General features: G+C 46.9%; 1 protein-coding gene across 1 annotated transcript in view; it reads right to left on the bottom strand.

Moving 5' to 3' along the window:
• Positions 1-5,830: 5,830 nt before the first annotated feature.
• Positions 5,831-24,346, bottom strand: part of LOC144682980 (uncharacterized) — a 110,062-nt gene continuing 91,546 nt past the window's right edge. The window contains exons 7-8 of the mRNA XM_078545913.1: positions 22,046-22,223; positions 5,831-6,280 (exon numbers count right to left, since the gene is read on the bottom strand). Coding sequence (XP_078402039.1) covers positions 22,047-22,223 — 177 coding nt within the window. The 3' untranslated portion in view covers positions 5,831-6,280; position 22,046. The remainder of the gene's footprint in view (positions 6,281-22,045; positions 22,224-24,346) is intronic.

Here is a 24,346-nt window from a genome sequence, read left to right as displayed (position 1 = left end):
CTGGCGCGACCCCTGAGTCTCAGAAAGACTAAAAATTATGGCCAGTGCCTCCGCAATTTCCACTCTTACTTCCCTCAGTATCATTGGATGCATCTCATCCCTGGTGCCTTATCAACTTTAAGTTCAGACAGCCTATCCAACACCTCCTCCTTATCAATTTTAAACCCTCCTAGCTTCTGAATTGCCTCCTCTTTCTCTATGGCCTGGGTAGCATCTTCTTCCTTGGTAAGGACAAATGCAAACTATTTTCTGCAGTAGGGGAGGCGATGGCGTAGTTGTATTGTTGCTAGACTAGTAATCCAAAGACCCAGGGTAATGCTCTGGGAACCTGGGTGTGAATCCTGCCACGGCAGATGGTGGAATTTGAATTCAATAAAAATCTGGAATTAAATGTCTAATGAGGGCCATGAAACTATTGTTTCTGCTGTCCTTACCTGGTCTCACCTATGTGTGACACACATAGCAATGTGACTTAAATGGCCTTGCAAGCCACTCAGTTGTGTCAAACAAAACAAAAAAGGATTGAAACCAGATCCGACCTAGGCACCGGAACTGACAACAGCAAACTCAGCTCTGTCGACCCTGCAAAGTCCATCTTGCTAACGTCTGGGGCCTAGTTCCAAAATTATGCTGTCTCACAGACTAGTCAAGCAACAATCTGACATAGTCATCCTCATGGAATCATACCTTACAGATAATATCCCAGACACCACCATCACCATCACCATCCCTGTTATGCCCTGTCCCACCAGCAGGACAGACCCATCAGAGGTGGCGGCACAGTGGTATACAGTCAGGAGGGAGTTGCCCTGGGAGTCCTCAACATCGACTCTCGACCCCATGAACAGGGGCAAGAAAACCTCTCACTGATAACCACTTAGCACCCTCCCTGAGCTGATGAATCAGTGCTCCTTCACTGAGGGTGGCAAGGGTGCAGAATGTACTCTGGGTGGGGGACTTCAATGTCCATCACCAAGAGTGGATCGGTAGCACAGCCACTGACCAAGCTCGCTGAGTCCTAAAAGATATAGCTGCTAGACTGGGTCTGCCGCAAGTGGTGAGGGAACTGACAAGAGGGAAAAACATACTTGCCCTCATCCTCACCAACCTGCCTGCCGCAGATGCATCTGTCCATGACAGCATCGGTAGGAGCGACCACCGCATGGTCACTCAAAGTCACGCCTTCACATTGCAGATGCCCTCCATTGTGTTGTGTGGCACTACCACCATGCTAAATGGATAGATTTCTAACAGATCTAGCAACTCAAGACTGGGCATCCATAAGGCGCTGTGAGCCATCAGCAACAGCAGAATTGTACTCAACCACAAGCTGTAACCTCATGGCCTGTCATATCCCTCACTCATCATTACCATCAAGTCAGGGGATCAACCCTAGTTCAATGAAGGGTGCAGGAAGGCATGCCAGGAGCAGCACCAGGCATACCTAAAAATGAGGAGTCAACCTGGTGAAGCTATACCAAAGGGCTACTTGCGTGCCAAACAGCATAAGCAACAAGTGATTGACAGAGCTAATTGATCCCACAACCAATGGGTCAGATCTAAGCTCTGCAGTCCTGCCACATCCAGTTGTGAATGGTGGTGGACAATTAAACAATTCACTAGAGGAGGAGGTTCCACAAATATCCCCTTCCTCAATGATAGGGGAGCCCAGCACATCAGTGCACAAGATAAGGCTGAAATATTTGCTACAACCTTCAGCCAGAAGTGTCGAGTGGATGATCCATCTCGGCCTCCTCCGGAGGTCCCCAGCATCACAGATGCCAGTCTTCAGCCAATTCAATTCACTCCACTTGATATCAAGAAACGTCTGAAGGCACTGGGTATTGCAAAGGCTATGGGTCCTGACAATATTCTGGCAATAGTACAGCAGGCTTGTGCTCCAGGACTTGCTGCACCCCTAGCCAAGCTGTTCTAGTACAGCTAGAACACTAGAATTTACCAGGTAATGTGGAAAATTGCCCAGGTATGTCCTGTACATAAAAAGCAGGACAAATCCAACCCAACCAATCACCGCGCCATCAGTCTAATCTCGATCATCAGTAAAGTAACGGAAGGAGTCATCAACAGTGCTATCAAGCAGCACTTGCTCAGCAATAACCTGCTCACTGATGCCCAGTTTGGATTCCGCCAGGGCCACTCAGCTCCTGACCTCATTACAGCCTTGGTTCAAACATGGACCAAAGAGCTAAACTCCTGAGGTGAAGGGAGAGTGGCTGTCCTTGACATCAAAGCAGCATTTGACCGAGTGTGGCATCAAGGAGCCCTAGCAAAATAGGAGTCAATGGGAATCGGGGGGAAAACTCTCCACTGGCTGGAGTCATACCTAGCACAAAGGAAGAAGGCTGTGGTTGTTGGGGGTCAATCATCTCAGCTCCAGGACATCACTGCATGAGTTCCTCAGGGTAGTGTCCTAGGCCCAATCATCTTCAGCTGCTTCATCAATGACCTTCCTTCCATCATAAGGTCAGAAGTGGGGATGTTCGCTGATGATTCTACAATGTTCAGCACCATTTGTGACTCCTCAGATACTGAAGCAGTCCATGTTCAAATGCACGAAGAACTGGACAATATCCAGGCTTGGGCTGATAGGTATCAAGTAACATTCGCACCACAGTGCCAGGCAATGACTATCTGCAACAAAAGAGAATCTAACCATCGCCCCTTGACATTCAATGGCATTACCATCACTGAATCCTCCATTATCAACATCCTGGGGGTTACCACTGATCAGAAACTGAACTGGACTATCTATATAAACACTGTGGCTACAAGAGCAGGTCAGAGGCTGGAAATCCTGTGACGAGTAATTCACCTCCTGACTCCCCAAAGCCTGTCCACCATCTACAAGGCACAAGTCAGGAGTGTGATGGACTATTCCCCACTTCTCTGGATGAGTGTAGCTCCCATAACACTCGTGAAGCTTGACACCGTCCAGGACAAAGCAGTCTGCTTCATTGGCACCACATCCACAAACATTCACTCCCTTCATTACCGACGCACAGTAGCAGCAGTGTGTACCATCGACAAGATGCCCTGCAGGAATTCACCAAGGCTCCTTAGATAGCACCTTCCAAATCCACGACCACTAGCATCTAGAAGGACAAGGGCAGCAGATAGATGGGAACACCACCACCTGGAAGTTCCCCTCCAAGGCACTCACCATCCTGGCTTGGAAATATATCGCTGCTCCTTTGCTGTTGCTGGGTCGAAATCCTGGAACTCCCTTCCTAACAGCACTATGGGTCTACCCACACCACATGGACTGCAGTGGTTCAAGAAGGCAGCTCACCACCACCTTCTCAAGGGCAACTAGGAATGGGTAATAAATGCTAGCCCAGCCAATGAAGCCCACATCCTGTGAATGAATAAAAAAATACTATTTCCTGTTTTTATTCATTTAATACCTCAGCTACACCCTCTGCCTCCATGTGTAGATCTCACTCCTGATCCCTAATCGGCCATACCCCTCCTTTTACCACCGTTATACTATTTATATGCCTATATAAGACTTTGGGGTGCCCTCTTGTTTTGGCTGCCAGTCTCTTTTCATACTTCCTCTTTGCTTTTTTTATTTTCTTTTTCACCTGTCCTCTGAACCTTCTATTTTCAGCTTAGTTCTCAATTATATTTTCTACCTGACATCTGTCATAGGCACTCTTTTTCTTCTTTATCTTAATTTCTATCTCTTTTCCCATCCAGGGAGCTCTGGATTTTTTTGCCCTTTCCCTTTCAAGGGAATATATCTTGACTATGCCCAAACTAGCTCTTCTTTGAAAGTAACCTCATGTCCAACTACCATTTTTCCGGCCACCTTTGACTCCAATTTATTCAGCCCGGATCCGTTCTTACTCCATTGAAGTTGGCTTTCCCCCAGTTAATTATTCTTACTCTGGGTTATTCTTTATCCTTTTCTATAGTCAGCCTAAATCTTATGATACAATGATCATTGTACCCTAAGTGTTCTCCTACAGACACTTGGTCCACTAGACCCATCTCATTCCCAGAACCAGGTCTAGCAGTGCCTCTTTTCTTGTTGGACTGGAAACATACAGCTGTAGAAAATTTTCCTGAACACACTCTAGGAAATCTTGCCCCTCTCTGCCCTTTTTGCTACCACTATCCCTGTCTATATTTGGATAATTAAAGTCCCCCATTATGACTGCTCAAATATTTTTGCATTTTTCTGTAATTTCCTTGCAAATTTGCTTCTCCCACTATTTGGTGGCCTATAGATGACAATGAGCAATGTAATTGCATCTTTTTTGTTCCTTGCCTCTAGCCAAATAGATTCTGCCTTTGATTCCTCTGGGACATCCTCTTTCTCCTGTACTGCAATACTCTCCTTAATCAGTGCCATCACCCCTCCCCCTTCCCTTCCTTTCCTGAACACCTTGTATCTGGGAATATTTAACAACCTGTCCTGCCCTTCTTTGAGCCAAGTCTCTGTTGTAGCTACAACATCATACGGCAATCTGTGCCTGTAAACACCAATCTTATTTACGACACTTGCATTCACATACATGCACAGTAACCCTGATTTAGATTTTACTACTTTCTCCCTTATTCGAACCCCACCTATTAACTTACTATTCCTTATTCTTATGCAATGTATCTGTTTCGTTATTCTATGCACTTTGGTATTCCTCTCTGGTATTATCTCTTGGTTTCCATGCCCCTGCCAAGTTACTTTAAGCCTTCCCCAATAGCATTAGCGAAATACCCCACAAGGAACTCAGTCCAGATTTAAGAAGATTGGCAAAAGAACTAATGGAGACATGAGCAGACATTTTTTAATGCAGCAAGTGGTTAGGGTCTATGGGTCTATAACGCACTGCCTGTCACAGGGTGGTGGAGGCACATTCAGTTGTGGTTTTCAAAAGGAAATTGGAAAGCAATTGGCAATTGAAGATAGAAAACCTGCAGGGTCATGGGGAAAGTGGGGGGGGGGGGGGCGGCGGTGGGACTACCTAAATACTCTTGCATAGCCCAATGGCTTCCTTCTATGTTGTAACTATACTATTCTGCTATATTTTTTTCAATTCTATGCTATACAATTTTGTTTTAGTTATTAACTGTTATGGTTTAGGTTTGTAACTGTAATAGCTGTAGCACAGGTGAGAAGAATGACAACTAAAGGTGGATGAGAGGAAGGGTTTATAGACACTAGTATAATTCTGATTCAATAAGGCAATCAATTAAATTATTTATACTTAAGTTAGATATGCAGAATTTTGTTCCTGTGTTTATAGATCGTTGATAAGCTTGGAGATTTGTGTGTGTGTGTGTATGCGTGCATTAAGCACATCTTCAGAATTCTTTGGGTACACGACTGGAAACTTTTAAATAAATGAGTGTAGGAAGCTTTAGAGCTTGAAATTGAAAAGCTAAATTGCACTTCCTAATCCTGAACAAGCCTAATAGTCCTTTCATGACCAATAATATTGCACCTGGAGCTTGAACAAACTCTATAGTGTGTTCACTCAGGAATTCCGAGTTGCTGTGGCAACATGCACTTTTGCATGCATGTTTGTAGTCTGGAGCTATGGATAGTGATGGTAGAGGCTCCAATTTTCTTTCCATCACGTGGCTGACCAGGAATCTCTCCTGCTCTTACCACCTATCATTGGCATGTTGGAAGGATTTGCAGGTTGACCTCAACCAGTTTGTACACATTATGAACATGCCTTCCTTGGCCATCAAGTCCTGGTGTGGGATCAGACCTGGTACTTCTGACTCATAAGCAGAGACACTACCCACTGCGCTACAAGAGCTATAGCTGAACCAACAAATAGACGTATAGATGGGCAATGCAATACATTCTTTTATTTCAAAATGGAAGAGGCTGAACCATATCTTGTACAGAAATAATGAAAGGTGAGAAAAGGAAGTTTTATAATGTGTTCTACATGTCTAGCTCATGGAAATTTCTGTTCAAGATTATTTTAAAATTATGGAAATAAACAGCTTCTCTTAGCACAGAAAATACACAACAAAATAATGCACTCAAAGCATGTATTGCTCCTTACAAAAACAAAATAGACAGTCCGAAATGGAAGCAAGGGAAAAGCTAGCAACCACAGTTTCCGTAGCTACTTATTTTAAGGCATTTGTCTCTTTCTTATCCGTTCTTCTCCACAGTACAGTTAAGTTAGTTTTGATAACCATAGATCTATACCTTCGGGCAAGTTACTCCAGTCTGTTCAAATGATTGAATTGCCCTTTAGGAGAATGGCCACATCACCATGCAATACTTCCATCTCTGAGAAAAATAAGAAAAAAATCATTATGCAATGCACAAAGCACCTGACTCAAGTAGCTGTTGTCTTATTTTAGAATTTATATCTGATGCAGCATCTTTCTAAAGCTTAACAGAAATGAAGAAAACGTTAACAGGCCTGAGGAAGATTGCCAATGTAAGAATGTATCTATTTGAGGAATATAGCCACAAGGACACCTGTCACAGTGACTTTACGCTCAACTTAGTACAGTCTCGCTGAGGCTACAAAGCATTCAGGTAATCTTCCAGCTCTTTAACATATCATGTAATGCCTCGAAACATAAAGCTTGGATACTGCACTTTTGTTGGCTCGCATTAGGCTGGATATTTGGGTAACAATGGCCTCTATATTCACCAGGAGGTGGTGGTTGGATCTCACTTAATTCCTTTTCTCTGTTTCCCAGCTGGCTGCCAAACAGATTGAGAGGCTGGCCAGTCTTGGGGCAAGAAGGCCTGTACTGGTATGCTGCAGCTGGAGAACAGGGACGAGAAAGGCAGAGATCATGAATGGAAAGTCAGGTGGTAGAACGTGGAATGGAGGCTACTAAGTATCATGGATGGAAGGTGAAAGGGAGATCATGGAACAGAATTTTCTCCCCACTGGTTCAGGAGCAGCGCGGGCGGGTGCAGACCTGATCGCTGCCTGAAATCGGCTCCGCATTGCCATTTTATGTGGGCGGGCCAATTAAGGCCCGCCCAGCATGAAACATGGCTCCCAAGGACAGCGGTAGTGGGCGGGTGGCAGTGGGACTGCAATGACCGTGGGTCCAATGGCGAACCAGCAGGCCTGTTTAAATAGCGCTTCTGCGCCTTGCAAAGGCTGTGAATCATGACAAACAGAAGGGCTCCCCAGAACGCTGCTGGTGACCAGGCCAGGCAGGAGTGTAGGTCAGCGGGGCACTGTGCCCCTCGCTTTTCCAATGAGTGCCTTGCTGTCCTCCTCAAGCAGGTGGCAGCACGGCGAGAGTTCTTTGTTCCTAGGGATGGGAGGAGGAGGCCCCAATGTGACCAAACGTTCCTGGGAGGAGGTGGCAAACATAGTTGGCTCCCAGGACGTGATGCGACGTACCTGGGTCCAGTGCCGTAAGCGTTTCAATGACCTTTTGCGCTCGGGAAGGGTGAGTACCATGTTGGCATAGATAACTTAACACAGCAGGTAGGCTTTCCCCCTAGCCCTCCCCCCAACCAACCCTGAGTGCAGTTTCAGCATTGAATCATTCACAGCTTGTGTCCCTCACTGGGTGGGCCGGCAGATATTACCCTAGTTCACCCTGAGAGGGTTGTGCTGAGATGGGTTCTGCACACGCAGCATATGGTAGACTGACACCCAGAGTGCTGTTTTGGGGGCAACCTCAAGGATCTGCACCTAGGCGCAGTGCTGGAACTGCAAAACAGGTCAAAGTCAGGGTGCTGACTGACTGGGAGGGGAGCTTCCAGGTGGCGGGGCACCCATCCATCTGCTGCCCTTGGCATTCCACGTGCTTGTGCGTCCTTGCCTTGCAAGGTGAAACGGTGTGGTGGCAAATGTGATGGAGGCAGCATGAGGGCAAGGGGGATCAGCCCTGGCTTCTTGGTGTGAGTGTCAACAGCTGTAGGGTCACGATTCACCAGAGCCCTGCAATGTCCCACTCAGGTGGGGGTGGCAGGGATGCGATGGCAATCCAGGTACAGGGTGGACTAATCAATGCTCCTCTCTCCTTTTCAGGAGAAGACCGCACACAACACTGCCAAGCGGATGCAGACTGGCGGAGGCCAGGCCCTGTTGGCCATAATCACCAGATACGAGCAGGAGGCAATGGAGCTGGAGAGGCACCATGTGCCCAGGTCCACCGGTGGTGGTGAGGCTGGAGTGCCTGGGGGAGGTAAGATTGCCATGCACTGAGGTCACCATGTGTGTCCCAGCAGCCAACCCACTGCTGAATGTTCAGTGATTGAAGCTTCCAACATGGGTTGACCGTTGATTATGGAAGGATGAGCATATGCTGATCCGGGGGACAGGCATGCACATTGAACTAATTAAATGTCCTTGTTCTTCCTTTCAGCATCACCAGAGCAGGGCCGGGAGGAGGAGGCAGAAGGGCCGCCTCTAACACCTTAGGGCTCAGAACAATTAGAATCACCAACATCACACCATCTCAGCCAGGCAGGCACCAGCACAGATAATAGCACCTCAGTGGGAATTAGATCGTCGGCTAGTGTCCTGAGGCACAGCGGTGAAGGCACTTCACGCTCGCTTGAGGTGTGGGTGGCGACAGAGAGTGCCCATGGCGCCGGCAGTCGGAGGACTGCAGGGGACCAGGCACATGCTCAGTTGGTGGCTGATGATGCGCCTCTGGAGTCCTCCCTGAGACAACAGACGCTGGAAGTCCATGCATGAGATTCTGGCGGAGATACATGAGGCAATGCATGTCATGGTCTCCATGATAGAGGAGTCCAAACGGAGCATCACGGGTGCAATGAGCATCATGGCTGAGTGCCATGCTTCCTCCACGGAGAGAGTGGTGACTCTCAGGGAGAGGAGAACAATCAGGGCCTCCTGGAGTTGCGCTCGGACCTGCAAACCCTCACAGCGGCATTGACCTCAGCTGGTCAGTGCCGGTGTGGGAGATGGATTGGGCACCAAGTATCCCAGCTGGGTGCCCATCCATCAGTGATGAGCAGGGAAGTCCGAAGCAACCTCAAGTCAGCGCAGGAGCTGCTTGTCGTCTCTGCAGGCTCCTCTCAGGGCACTCCGGATGAAGGTAGCAGCTCCTCTGCCCCTCTGGCAGTGACCATGGGATCTGATGAGCCTGCGGCAACTGGAGAGATGCCAGCCCTGGAACTGACCGCTCCCTCCCAGGCGGGGCCATCAAAGGCTCTACTGGCCAGAGGACGCCCGCCAAGGTCATCGGGGCCAACAGGACAGCACAGTGAGCAGGCTGTCTCAGATGCCAGTGCCAGCGAGAGGGTGGCATGTAGCACCTGGAAACGTCAACTTAAGGCACCTTAGGCACACCATGGGCTTCTCATTGGTGGTTTTATGTTGCCCCGCTATTAGTTGATGACAAGTTGGTGAGATGCTGAAGACCTTTGCAGTTTCTTTCCTGCTTTATTTTGTTAATTCACTAAATGCTTCACATGTGAACATGGCTCAGGGTGAGTTTTCCTTTCAGCATCACCAGAGCAGGGCCAGGAGGAGGAGGCAGAGGGGCCACCTCTAACACCTTGGGGCTCAGAACAATTAGAATTACCAGCATCACACTATCTCTGCCAGGCAGGCATCAGCGCAGATACTAGCACCTCGGTTGGAATTAGATCGTAGGCTAGTGTCCCGGGGCACAGCGGTGAGGGCACTTCACACTTGCTTGAAGTGCAGGTGGAGACAGAGAGTGCCCATGGCGCCAGCAGGTGGACAGGAGCCCATGATGTTATGAGTGGCATGTTTGTCATTGAGCTTTACTGACAAGGCACATAGTTAATGTTCCTAACCAGGCAAATGTTGCTCTCAGGTGTCGAGTATGGAGCCTGCAGCCCTGGCGTGTGGTGGAGGTCCATTTGTGGTCTAGCTGAAGGTTTGTTGGATTAAAACCTCCCAGGTGTCCCTGCCTTCCTGGAGGATGCCTGGGTCAGCGTCTACCCCCTCAGCGTTCTACTGTGCGTGCTCATCCTCGGACTCACTACTGGACTCATTGTGTGCAGCTGGAGCATCTGCGTCTTCATCTTCGTCGTCCACTGCGTCCCCCCTTTCCAGCGCCAGATTGTGAAGAGTGCAGCATGCAACCACTATCAGCGACACATGATCTGGGGGTTACTGGAGTGTGCCCCCTGAACGGTCCAGGCATCGGAGGCGCATCTTAAGAAGACCGATAGTTCTCTCCACCACAGCCCTTGTGGTGCCATGGCACCTATTGTACTGCTGCTTGGCCTCTGTTCTTGGATGGCGGGGAGGCCGTCATGAGCCACCTTTTCAGGGGATAGCCCTTGTCACCCAGCAGCCATCCATCTAGCCGGCTGGAGCACTTAAGAGCCTCGGCACCTGGGAGTGTCTGAGGATGTAGGTGTCGTGGGAGCTGCCTGGGTACCTTGCACAGACTTGTAGAATCAGCATCCTGTGATCACACACTATCTGCATGATCAAGAAGTGAATCCCTTCCTGTTGACAAAGGCACCGGGCTCACCTGCTGGTGCCTTGATGGCCACATGTGTGCAATCAATTGCACCTTAGATACTGGGGAACCCAGCAATCGTTGCGAAGCGTCTGTCACCTGCTTGACACAAGTCTGGACAGCTGACTGGGGACTCTGCAAACATCACCCACCGACCCCTGGAAAGTGCCAGAGGCATAGGAGTTGAGGGCAGCCATGACCTTCAACACCTCTGGCATGGGGTACCCACCCACACAGTTGGCACAGATCTCAGGGCCTAACATCTGACAAATGGAGGTCACTGTCTCCCTTGAGAGATGGAGCCTCCTTTGGCACAGCACCTCAGACATATTGAGCTGCTTCGTCGCCTGTAAACCCTGGCAGCAGGATAGTGGCATCTTCTGCGGCCCCTTCTGCCTTGGACTTCCTGTTGGCCCTGCGCCCCTTTGCCTGTGCCTGGCCTCCCAAAGGTGGCTCCCCTGGAGGCTGAATGTGGACTCCTGGCCTCCTCCCCCTCTGGCCCACCCTCCTCAGAGGAAGTCCCTCCAGTGGAGAGCACAACTCCCATTCCCAGGGAAAAGGAAGGCCCCAAAAATGATGTTTACTCTAGGGTCCTGACCTGAAGCCTGTTACTCCTGTCCAAGAAGCTGTGAAGAGTTTTGAAGTATTCCTGCTGACACAGGCAAGTAGCAATAAGTTTAAGCATTAAATGTCTGACAAATAACACTCGCAACCCCACTCACCCCTCTTATCCTGCCCTTGGATGAGGTTTATAAAAATGTGGCCTACCCGCCTGCCTGTTACACCTGTGTGACAACCTGAAGATCGCATGGGCACTGAAAAATTGGCGTCAATTACTGGCTCAAGGGCCTTAAGTGGCCTGTTAATTAATGGCAGGTGCACATCAGAGATCATCACGTGCCCGCCTACCGAAATATCGCGATGGCGCATGGAGACGTCGGGACGCACCCTGACGTCGTTGCGCATCATGTTACGTGTCGGGGTGCAGGGCCTGCCCCATAAAAATTCTGCCCATGGAGCTTGGGGGTAAATCAGAATGCAGGAAGGAGGGAGGCCAATTGCAAGAAAGGAAGAAGGTTTACTTGAGATTCTAAAGAGAAGCATTCCTGTTCCTCTTGTCGCACAAGCAATGCCTGAATGGCATTTATCTGCTGGTTGCTGCCCTTTTCACTGCATTTTCTACCAGATTCTCAAGCTCCAGGAAACCCACACTGATGGCATTAAATCTAAAGGTAAAGGGTGGGGTGAATGTGGGGGCCAGTCTGATCGGGAGACCGAATGCAGTTCCGTGAGGTGGAGGTGGGGATTAGTAGGCTGGTTGGGGGGATAGTCAGGTCGGGACGGGGTGGCTAGTCAGGTGGTGAGGGGTAGTCGGTTCTGGTCAGGGAGGTAGTGGGTGGTTAGGGCATTGTCAGATCAGGTTCACGAGTAGTCAGGTGGTCGGAGGTAGTTGGATGGGGAATAGTTGGGTCAGGTCGGATGGGGGTGGATGGGTGGTCAGGCAGGTAGTAGGGTCAGGGGAATAATGAGGTCTGGTTGGAGGGGGTAGTTTTGTGTTTGGGGTTGTTGGGGGTAGTCGGGTAGTTGGGTTGTAGTTAGGTCAGGGCAGGGGGTAGGCAAGTCAAGGGGGTGGCCAGGTTGGGGTGTAGTCAGGTGGTCAGGGGGTAGTCTGGTCAGGTCTGGGGCTAGTTGGGGGAGGTGTTGGGGGGTAGTCAGGTTGCGTCTGGTCAGGTGATGGGGGGTGGTCAGGGAGGTGATCTTTGGGGGCCCAGTTGTGGAGTTACCCAGGTGTTAGACCAGGTTTTAATCTGTTTAACGCCTCCTGGGTAACTATCCAGGTAAATCGTGCAAATCTGGCTGAAGTCTCCAGTCTAGTTCAGAGGAAACATTCGTGGAGGGTCCTGGGGATCAAGGGAATTGCCCATTGGAGGTTTAAACTTCCTGGGCAGTTCCCATGTAGGTCCACATATCAGGGTTTCTGCAAGGTGCTGACACACATTTTCAGTCGTGTGTCTGGTCCCTGATGATCCACACGTTGGAAGATTTGGGCTCTTATTAGCATCACAGAATAACCACTTGCTACAAGTGCTCACCCACCTGCACTAATTAAGATTGCAGCGATTGGTATCAGAACAGCTGAATGGAGGCGAGATCCATTTAATGGAGTTGGGAAGATAGATTAACAAGTCTATTGACTGCAGTTAATCTATCTACTCCCATATATGTTAATTTTGTAAAATGCAGCTTTAAAATAAACAATTTTTCAATTTTTGGGAGATGTCAAATGATGAAGATGACTACATTTTAAAAGCTGTATTTCTTTCCAATAAAATGATATCGGATAACCATGTTCTATAAATTTATATTACCAACACTGAGAACTGAATTTTTTTTAGATTAAGTTCATGATCTTGGAGAAGCCTAACCTCTGATTATTCGTTATATAAACGTTCTCTACTTCTTCCACCATCCAAAGTTCTCGAAGAGTTAACCAGAGTTTTCTGGCACTCCAGAATCCAGTCATATACAGTCTTTATAGCTAAATAGGTATGGATTTTTCTTGCATATAGCCTTTAAAGAATTAATAGTCTTAACTTTTGACTCCCTATTTACAATCCTCATATAAGCACTTCTATACAGTTCTCAAAGAGTTAAGCAGAGTTAAGACTCTTCATGTATCGCTTCTGAAAAAAAGTAGCCTCTCAGAATGTAACAGGTTCAAATTCTAATTCTCCTGATATTGCACTTAGCCTCTGTAATTGAGCAATTTTAAATTTATTCTCCCTGTATGTAGTTCTCAAATAAACTGTTCCAGTTTGACTCTAAAATCTGTATAGCCTTCAGCTGTAATTTTTTTACTTCAAATAAAAAATGGATCTCCTATCCTTTGAATCAGTGCCATCATTTTTTCCTTGCTTCATTTTTGTATGTTTAATTGTGATTGAATGACATAATCTCTCTTATGCCCAGGATATGCCAATCTCCAATTTTTTATGCTGTACTATAGATCAATGACTATATAAGTTTGTGTTTTGGTGCCTAGCATTTCAGAGCAACAAGTGTATCTTTGGGCCGAATTCTCCCACCCCAAATCAGAACAAAACATGGGCAGGCCTTTTAACCTGCCGGCTCCAGAGTCAGCCCACTTCCATTCCCACCTTGGGTATCCAGGCCAATTAAGACCCTGATCCTTGTAAAATCCCACTTCCCAGAAGGTTGGTGATGGAAGCGGGTTCACGACCTGGAATTTAACCCGTCCCCCATTTCCACCAGGGAGGGGAAAATCCAGCCCCTTGTGTCAATGAACAAGTCAATGCTTCACAGCAATCTATGTTGCTAATTCACTTGATACAGCACCATTTGGGGTACATCTACTGTTGGGGATTTAGCAAGTTAGGTTAGAAATGGAGTACTGCCATGAAGAGGTGAATTAGGAGATGTAATTTCAAGTAGCAACAGAAAGAGAGCAATTAGCAAAGAGAGAGCAATTAGCAAAGGGAAAGCTCGAGACTTTCCTTAGCTGCCAAGAGCTGGGATCCTTCCCTCACAGATCCTATAGACAGAACATAGCTGCTAATTGAACATTAATATCTCATCTGAGAATACGCTTCTCAGGTCTTATGGTGGCTGTGAAGAAATTCACAACCTGAGTTTGTGCAATGGCGTATGATAGCCAATCAGAGTTGCATGTATATTGTATATGGCAGCTTTGCTCTCTGCATTGAAGTTGCAGAGGTTGTAAAAGCCAGTTGCAAGTTCCGTCAGGAATGTTCTGTGGCTACCGAGACCTTGGACTTAATTGTACAGGAATCTTTCATGACTAGATTGAACAACTTGGGGCCTGAATTGAGAAGCCCTGATGCTTTGCATGTCTTAATGTTAACCAGCAGATCCCTGGACCTGTTGAAGGGTTAGAAGTAACAGATTCATGGCAGGAATAGGTATGGAAAGGCTTCAGGATCTTAGAGTGCTGATCCATTCTGATCACCCAGCTAGTCCCCTCAAATGACAGAAAAAATGCCAGAGTGGGACTAAACAGTTATCTTAGTATCGGATGTGGATCCAAGAGTTGCAGGCTACCTCGTGATCCATCATAAAAAGGCAGACCGCTACCTTCCTTCCAACAGGCTATAAGGGCTTCTTGTTTCCACACTCAGTTAAATGCTGCCTAGGTGTCAAGGGCAATTACTCACACTTCATCCTGGAATTCATCTCCTTTGTCCATGTTTGGACAGCTGTAATAAAGTCTGGAGCTAAATGGAGCTGGCAGAATCCGAATTGAGGATTGGTGAACAGATTGATGAGTAAGTGCTGCTTGACAGCACTGTTGAAGATACCTTCCATCAATTTGTTGATGATTGAGAGTAGATTGAAGGGGTGGTAATTGACTGGATTGGATTTGTCCTACCTTTTGTGGATAGAACCTATCTGGGCAATTTTCCACATTGCTGGGCAGATGTCAGTGTTGTAGCTTGATTGGAATAACTTGACTAGGGGTAAGGCTAGTTCTGGAGCACGTGTCTTTAGCACTACAACTAGGATGTTGTCTAGGCTCATTGCTGTATCTGGCGCATTTAGACTAGCATCTGTAATGGTGGGGATCCCAGGAAGAGACCAATATAGATCATCCACTTGGCATTTCTGGCTGCTTTGATGTTTGCGCTCATGTGCCACACTTCACCATCGTTATCGATGGGTATCTTTTTAGAGCCTCCTCCTCAGCTCAGTTGTTTAATTGGCTACCACCATTTACAGTTGGATGTGGCAGGTCATCAGAGGTTTGATCTGACCTGTTGCTTGTGGGATTGGTTAACTCAGCGGTGACCGCATACTAAACACAGTTTAACATCCATGTAGTTCTGAGTTGTAGCTTCACCAGGCTAGCACCTCATTTTAGGTATGATTGTTACTGTTGCTGGCATGGTCTCCTACACTCTTCATTAAAATGGGTTGGTCCCCTGCCCTGATGGTAATGATGCTGTTATGGAAAAGAGAGGGGTTAATTGAAAAGCCATGATTTCTCCTCTTAACCGCCATCCGTAAATAGAAAAGTGTTCGATTTGCTTCCTCCTTTATAAGCAGTGGCGTATTTCCCAATTGTGATCCAATTTCTATTAATAACCCCACAGCAAACTCCTGATAGGATGAACTCAAAGGGTTAGCTAATTTTGCACACACTCAAAATATGCAGGGTGGGGGAAGGAGATGGCAGTCGTCACATAGCACTCTGTGCACTCATATAGTAAAAGAGGGATAGCGAAAAGAAAGATTAATAGGGCAAGGATCACAGAGAAAAGAATTATTGTTTCACGTGGGTCCAGATTCCAGAATCGAAGTCCAATGAGGTATTCCTTCATGGAGGTTGGCAGGCTCAAAACCAATGCTGTATAATTTGCTTTTCCACTGGCATTGTCTTCACATAAGGAGGTAAGCACGCAGAGATGAATCAGTCCTGCAGGTGATGGTACGGAAGTTCTGATAGGGACAGTGTAGATGGGGCCATGTATTCAATCTGGGCAGGGCCCTTTTCTGTGCTGCTGCTTGTAGATGGTAAAAAGGCAAACTGAGCTTTGCAGTTCTACAAGGTTCCACAATGTGGGTCCATGTCACGTCATGTCTTCACTCTGACTTTCGCAAATGGTGTATATCCATTTGTCTGAGTTCCTGAGACTGTTAAATGTCCCAGCCATTAAGACTTGAAAGGGGTCCTCTGTCCTAGCAGACGAATAGGTTCTGGCTGGCCAGCCTGGCTTATGAAATGCAAATGGCCTTTGTATCGTTCTCTTTGAATTTGGTCTCTGCAGGCCACAGGGAATCATTACTGTCTCTTCAGAGATAATGAGGTACAAGTTTCTATGATATTGCCATGGTAGCTCATTTTGTTCAAGGGTCACAGACAGACATAGCTTCTGCTATTTTAAAAGGCCATTGCCCAGCTTAACATATATACACATACATATATGCGTGTGTGTATTTTATAAAAATATCTAGCGTGAGGTCTTAGTTCTCTCACAGTCCTCGCGGCGTCAGAGAAAAAAGTGAATTCTATTTTTTTTATATATGTGGTCTCATGAAGGAAGAATAGGAAGTGAAGGAGTATGCATTCATTCACACTGCCACATCAGACACACAGCTAGTGGAGCTGGCAGTTCCCTGCTGCATTTTCTTCTTTCTTTGAGGTTTAAATCTGGTTAGTGCATCAGTAAGGACATTGGGATGTGGAATGTTTAGGTGACTTGGGAAGATTCAAATCTGTCCTTATGGGGAATTTTTTTGGGCTAAGTTCTGAATTTCCTCTGTTGGGGATGTCTCATAAGCAAAACTATTGGTTTCAGAACTCTACCTGTTCGACTCCTGATTAGGTGCCCTTGAACCATAGAAAAGTTACAGCACAGAAGGGGGCCATTCGGCCCATCTTGTCCATGCCAGCCTGACGACACCCAGGTGCCCTTTCGAATCCCACCTTCCTGCACCCGGCCCATAGCCCTGCAGATTACAGCACTTTAGGTGCAGATCCAGATACTTTTTAAAAGAGTTTAAAGTTTCTGCCTCTACCACCAATTTGGGCAGCAAATTCCAGACACCCACTACCCTCTGCGTAAAAACGTTCTTCCTCATGTCCCCCCCTACACCTTCTGCCACTTATCTTGAATCTATGTCCCCTGGTTCTAGAATTCTCCATCAAGGGAAACAATTTTATCCTGTCCACTCTATCTATTCCCCTCATAATTTTGTACACCTCAATCAAGTCACCTCTCAGCCTTCTTTGTTCTAAGGAAAATAACCCCAACCTATCCAATCTCTCCTCATAGCTACACTTTTCTAACCCTGGCAACATTCTTGTAAACCTCCTCTGCACTCTCTCCAGAGCTATTACGTCCTTCCTGTAATGTGATGACCAGAACTGCACACAATACTCCAGTTGTGGCCTCACCAGTGTTTTATACAATTCCAACATTATATCCTTACTTTTATATTCTATAACTCTGCCAATGAAGGAGAGCATTCCATATGCCTTCTTTACAACCTTGTCTACTTGAACTGCTGCCTTCAGGGACCAGTGTACTTGTACGTCGGGATCTCTCATTTCATCTACCCCTCTTAGTATATTCCCATTTATTTTGTAATCCCTGTAACTGTTTGACCTCCCTAAATGTATGGCCTCATACTTCTCTATGTTAAAATCCACTTTACCGCCCACTCTACCAACCCATCTATATCGTTTTGGAGATTATGGCTATCCTCTACACTATCCACTACTCGGCCAATCTTTGTGTCATCTGCAAATTTCCCAATCGTGCCGCCCATGTTCACGTCCAAATCGTTAATGTATAACACAAACAGCAAGGGTCCCAACACCGAGCCCTGTGGAACGTCACTTGAGACAACTTTCCATTCGCAGCCTCGGAAACAATCCATCTGGCCCTGGTGACTTATCAACTTTCAAGGATTTCAACCCTTCGAGTGCTTCCTCTCTCTTTACGACTATCCCATCCAATATCTCATCGAGTGTTCATCCTGGACTATCTACATCCTCCCTTTCCTTTGTAAACACTGAGACAAAATATTCATTCAAAACCCTTCACACAGCCTCTGCATCTACACACAAGTTTCCATCTTCATCTCTGATAGGTCCCACTTTTTCCTTAACTAACCTTTTAGCATTAACGTATTGGTAAAACATCTTTGGGTTATCTTTAACTTTACTTGCTAATCTTTTTTCATGCCCTCTCTTTGATTTCCTTATTTTCTTTTTTACTTCGTCCTTATATTCATCAAGGCTATCTGCAGTGCTTAGTTCTTTGTGCCTATCGTACGCTTTCTTTTTCTGTTTGATCTTCCCCTGTATTCCTCTAGACAACCAGGGAGGTCTAGATTTGGCAGTACCACCCTTATTTTGTAGGGGACATGTCTACTTTGTACAAATAGGATCTCGCTTTTTAGTGCTTCCCACTGGTTTTCCACAGTTTTATCCTCCAGCAGTGCTGTCCAGTCCACCTCAGCCAAGTCCCTTCTCATTTCTGCAAAATTTTCCTTCCCCCAGTTCAAGACTTTTACTCCTGCCTTATCGCTGTCGTATTCCATGGTAATGCTAAATCTAACTGAATTGTAATCACTGTCCCCGATATGGTCGCCAACTGTCACTTCACCCACTTGCCCTTCTTCATTGCCCAAGACTAGGTCTAGAAATGCATCTCCTCTCGTTGGGTTTGTCACTAATTGGATGAAAAAATTTTCCTGAACACACTGCATGAATTTTTCTCCCTCGGTGCCCCTAATATTGTTTGAATCCCAGTTGATATTAGGATAGCTGAAGTCTCCTACTATTATTGCCCTCTTGTTTTTACAATCAGAAATTTTCCTACATATTTGTTCTTCTATCTCCCTTTCACTATTTGGGGGTCTGTAGTATACTCCCAGTAGTGTGACTGCCCCTTTTTTATTTCTAAGCTCAATCCATAAAGCCTCGTTTGTTGACCCATTTAGTATATCATCCCTTCTCACAACTGGAATTGATTCTTTAACTATTAGTGTTACCCCACCTCCTTTTTTTATCTCCAACTCTATTGTGCCTGAAGACTCTATAACCAGGGATATTTAGCTGCCAGTTTTGTCCCTCCTTTAGCCAGGTCTCCGTTATAGCAATGACATCCTGCTGCCATGTGTCTACCTGTGCCCTTAACTCATCTACCTTGTTTGTAATACTCCTTGCATTGAGTATAAACAGTTTAACCCCGTCAATTTCCCTTGCTGGACACTTCTTAAACTTTGCTTCTCCTGTAACTCCATGTCTATCACAACGTCCCTAGCTAATGCTCTACCTCAATTTTTCTGATCTGAATCTGACCTATCTGATCCTACTCCTGAGATCCCATTCCCCTGCCACACTAGTTTAAAAACTCCCCAACAGAACTCCCCAGCAAAAGCCCCCACAAGGACACTGGTCCCAGCTCTGCCTTGGTGCAGCCCGTCCGGTTTGTACAGGTCCCACCTTCCCCAGAACCGGTCCCAGTGCCTCAAGAATCTGAATCCCTCCCGGCTACACCATCTCTCCAGCCACGTGTTCATTTGGTCTATCCTCTTATTCCTGCTCACACTAGCACGTGGAATTGGGAGTAATCCTGAGATTACTACATTTGAAATCCTGCATTTTAATTTATCTCCTAACTCCCTGTACTGAGCTTGCAGGTCCTCATCCCTTAGTTTACCTGTGTTGTTGTGTACCACGACCACTGGCTGCTTACCTTCCCTCCCCAGAATGTCCTGCAGCCGCTCCATGACATCCTGGACCCTGGCACCAGGGAGGCAACATACCATCCTTGATTCACGTTTGCAGCCACAGAAGCGTCTGTCTGTGCCCCTAACTATTGAATCCCCTATCACTATAGCCCTGCCACTTGTTTTCCTCCTGCCCCTCTGAGCAGCAGAGCCACCCATCGTGCCGTGAACTTGGCTGTTGCTGCTTTCCCCTGAGAGGCCATCCCCCCCCAACAGTATCCAAAGTGGTATATCTGTTAGAGAGGGGGATGACCACAGGGGACTCCTGCACTTCCTTCCTGAGTCTTTTACTGTTCCTGATGGTCACCCATTCCCTTTCTGCCTGTGTAATCTTCACCTGCGGTGTGACCACTTCGCTAAACGTGCTATCTACAACTTGCTCAGCATCACAGATGCTCCACAATGAGTCCACCTCTAAAGGGTCTGGGGGGTTTTAATGGGTGGTTAGCATGCAGGGAGTGAGTGATGGTCAAGCTGCTCTGAGCTATTCGCAGGGGAATGCTGTGAGTGACAGGTCTTTTAATCATGGGGGTTGAGCAGCCCTTGTCCAGCTTAGCTGCTTCCTGCCAACCTTGGTAACCTGTGGGTTCAGCTGTTCAAACCCAGGGACTGGGGTTAGGCTGTTTGTCAGGAGATTGGGGTGTTTTAATGGCAGTTTGGCCTCTTTCGGGGATTCCAGTTCAGTGTCCGACTCAGGTGCTAGCACAACTGGGGTGTTCCATGTTCTTTTGCGAGGTACTTTGGGTTGACATGGCAACAGGCGAACAGCCTTGCTCCTGAACTTGGGCCAGCCTTTCTGGGCCTGGATGATAGGAAGATTGCCTTCTTGAAGGGGCCTCTCCTGCATCCATACCAGGTAGGGCTACAGTGCTGTAGGTGGATGGGTTGTTACGTATCATTTTAAATGCAGTGGGCAATCCTGTCAGGTTGCCTTGCAATTCTGCATGAAGGTAGTGGCTATGGGATTCAATCTGTCTTCAAGGGGAGGTGCAGCTCCAGCTACACTCCTTTGTGGCTTCTTCCCCGTAGTAGAGCAAGAGCCAATACCTGTAGTGTGAAAAAATTTGAAAGAAACAAAGAGGGGGTGGGGGGTCACCTCCCTCCCCTCCTCACCGAACTCCCTCAATTCACCAAACTCTCGCACTCTGTTAAAATCGCATTCAGTGCTAGTCGCACTGAGAATGTTTCAATTTTAGTTGAAACAAAGGGACTGATCCTAGGTACAGAACAAACCAGGTTGAGCTAGTTTCCTTAATTAACTATTTCAGCCAATGGATGGCTTCTATCTCCCTATTTAGGTCCTTGGATGAGACTTAGAATTTAAACAGCACTTGCAGTTAAATGTTAAATTTATACAATATTATACTTTTAGAAAGAGATTTAAGATTCACTCAACTCACCAATATTGTCACACTCTGTTAAGGTAGTGCGGGTCGCACTGAGAATACATCTACACAAACTTGTTAGGCTGTATTTTTAGGCCACATCAGGGACGGGCACAAAGGTAGGAGAGTGCTAAAAATAGCGCTGCTGACCAGTATGCCAGTTTCCTGGTTCCAATCTGCCCCCAGGCCATTTTCCCAAAAGTGGTTACCTACCTACAAACGGCGGGTAGCCAACTGAACCCATTAATGGCCACTTCAGACCAATTGTCAGAGGCCAACTGGGACTTCCAGTTGGTGTCCAGGTCTCTATAGGTGGCAGGGGATAATGCAGCTGTCTGAGCTTGCCGTCCAGAGGCAGGCTGGAAGCCAGCATTCTAAGCAGGCTCAGAGCACCTCCCACCCCAACCCCTGGCCTGCCTGGGTTCAACTGTAGGCGCATGCCATCTTGTGGATGGGTCCATCCCACCCCCATAATGATGGCCCTTGAATTTCTTTTTAATTTTAAATTTAAAAAGTTGTAAGAGGGTGTCTCCACATTCCCTCCCTTACTTCAAAAGGAATCCTGGTGCAGCATCCAAGCTCGAGAGCCTCCGATTGGCCCTCTAGCATCAAGCATTCACTTGCCGTCCTTAATTGGACGGTGAGCCTCTGTAAATTACTTAATCAATTCAGACAAAATCACAGGTGGATGACTGTTTCCAATACATTGTGGGCTTCTGAGCCCCATTTGAGCCTGACTGGAGGGTCCTGAAGCCCACAAGGAAAATCTGACCCATTGTTTTAAGCAACTGAATCAGGGAGGGGAAGCATGAACAGTAGCTTTATTTGAATTCAATAAGGCATTTAATAGGGGGGGCTTACTTGCCATTGCTACATAGATAAAATTCTAAATTACTTGCACCAACAGATTGAATAAGCCTATTCGACATAGCACCAACCTCAGTTTGTGGCTTTTTCTGATGATATACTCAAGGTGTTGATACCACGTGCTGAATTTGATTCAGCAGTCTTAGCCACAGTGGAGCTGCCTCTTCCTTTTTCAGTCTTGACTAATAGACATTTATCGTCTTCTACTGAAGAGACCTCCCAGACATCGCCTTTTCTGTCTTCAATGAACTATAAACAAATTTCATTTCAACACAGATAGTTGAAAAATGCAAGTAATCACTATTTGAATTGGATTTTAATTGTCAGGCGGCTGGCTGTTAGACTATGACGTCTGACATTGCCAGTGGGAAACCTGATACATTTTGGGGGTTGGGCCTCATTAAACCAATGTGTGGTAGGCATAGAAACATAGCAACATAGAAAATAGAAGCAGGAGTAGGTCATACGGCCCCTCAAGCCTGCTCCGCCATTCAATATGATCACGGCTGATCCTCTATCTCAACACCATACTCCTGCTCTTTCCCCATATCTCTTGATGCCTTTAGAGTCTGGAAATCTATTTCCTTCTTAAATATACCCAGTGACTTTGCCTCCACAGCCCTCTGTGGTAGAGAATTCCACAGGTTCACCACCCTCTGCGTGAAGAGGTTTCTCCTCAACTCAGTCCTAAATGGCGTATCCCATATCCTGAGATTGTGACCCCTTGTTCTAGAGCTCCCAGCTAGAGGAAACATCATCCCTGCATCTAGTCTGTCCAGCCCTGTCATAATTTTATATGTTTCAATGAGATCCCCTCTCATTCTTCTAAACTCCAGTGAATACAGGCCTAGTCGGCCCAATCTCTCCTCATACAACAATCCTTTGGGACTGAGCCAGCAGTGGTGCTACCAAGCCACACATCGTAATGGATATTGAAGCCCCTCACCTATCTGTGCCCTTGCCACCCTCAGTGCTTCCTCCAAATAGTATTCAATATGGAGGAGTGCCAATTCATCAGCTGAGGGGGGATTGGGAGGTAGTAACCAGAAGGAGGTTTCTTTGCCCATGTTTGACCTGATGCCATGAGAGGAGAGTGCGAGAGGGGGATCCTGGGACAGGCAGTCATAAGCATCTAGAAGCGAGTGCGAAAGGAAGACCTGGGACAGGCGGTCAGCAGCACCTAGAGGAGAGTGTGAGAGAAGAATCCTGAGCCAGGCAGTCAGCAGCACCTAACATCACAGGAGAAACACAAGTTCATTGGTTAGTGAGAAACTGCTGTCAGGGAGTGTCATCAAGTAGCTGAGAATTAGAAAAGCAGATTAGTTTTAAAAGAAAAGGCTACTTACATTTAAGCAAGAAACACAAGCAATTGGGAAATAAAGCTAAGTCGAGACCAGGTATAATAAAGTTGCATAAGTAAACCAAAGGAAAATAAAGTTAACATAAGGGAAGTAAATTGAAGCCATGGCAGGACAGCTCGGTCATGTGGAATGAGTGTTCTGTAATATGTGGGAAGTTGTGTCCTAGACAACCACACATGCAGTAAGTGTCACCAGTCGCAGAACCTTGAGCTCCAGGTTTCATAGCTCAAGCAGTGGCTGGAGTCACTGTGGCACATCAGCAAGGCTGAGAGCTACATGGATAGCACGTTCATTGAGGTGGTCACACCGCAGCTTAGGAGACTGGAAACAGAAAGGGAATGGATGACCACCAGGCAGTCCAAGAAAATTAGGCAGGTAGTGCAGCAGTCCTCTGGGGTCTCACTCACCAATCAGTTTTCCATTTTGGATACCGGTGAGGGTGTTGGTTCCCTGGAGGAGTGCAGTCAGAGCCAAGTTTATGGCGCCACAGGCAGCTGTGCTGTATAGGAAGGGAGAAAGAAGAGGTGAAGAGCCGTAGTAATAGGGGATTCATTAATTAGGGGAATAGACAGGTGTTTCTGTAGCCACAGACCTGACTCCAGGACTGTATGTTGCCTCCCTAGTGCCAGGGTCAAGTATGTCATGGAGCGGCTTTAGCAGGATATTCTTCTGGGGGAGGGTAATCAGCCAGAGGTCGTGGTCCACGTTGGTACCAATAACTTGGGTAGGAAAGGGGATGAGGTCCTGAAAGCAGAGTTTAGGGAGCTAGAAAGGAGACTGAAAAGCAGGACCTCTAAAGCAGTGATCACATGATTACTCCCAGTTTCACGTGCAAGTATAGAAATTGAGCAAATAAACACATGACTGGAAAGCTGGTATAGGAGGAAGAGTGTCAGATTTCTGAGGCATTGGAACTGGTCCTGGGGAAGGTGGGACCTGTACAAGCCACATAGTCTACACCTGAACAGGACTGGGACGAATATCCTCGCAGGGAGATTTGCTAGTGTTGTT

The sequence above is a fragment of the Cetorhinus maximus genome, chromosome 7, assembly GCF_964194155.1.
Source record: "Cetorhinus maximus chromosome 7, sCetMax3.hap1.1, whole genome shotgun sequence".
Taxonomy (NCBI): domain Eukaryota; kingdom Metazoa; phylum Chordata; class Chondrichthyes; order Lamniformes; family Cetorhinidae; genus Cetorhinus; species Cetorhinus maximus.
Note: the sequence above shows the minus strand (reverse complement) of the source record. Positions and strands in the feature narration are given on the sequence as shown.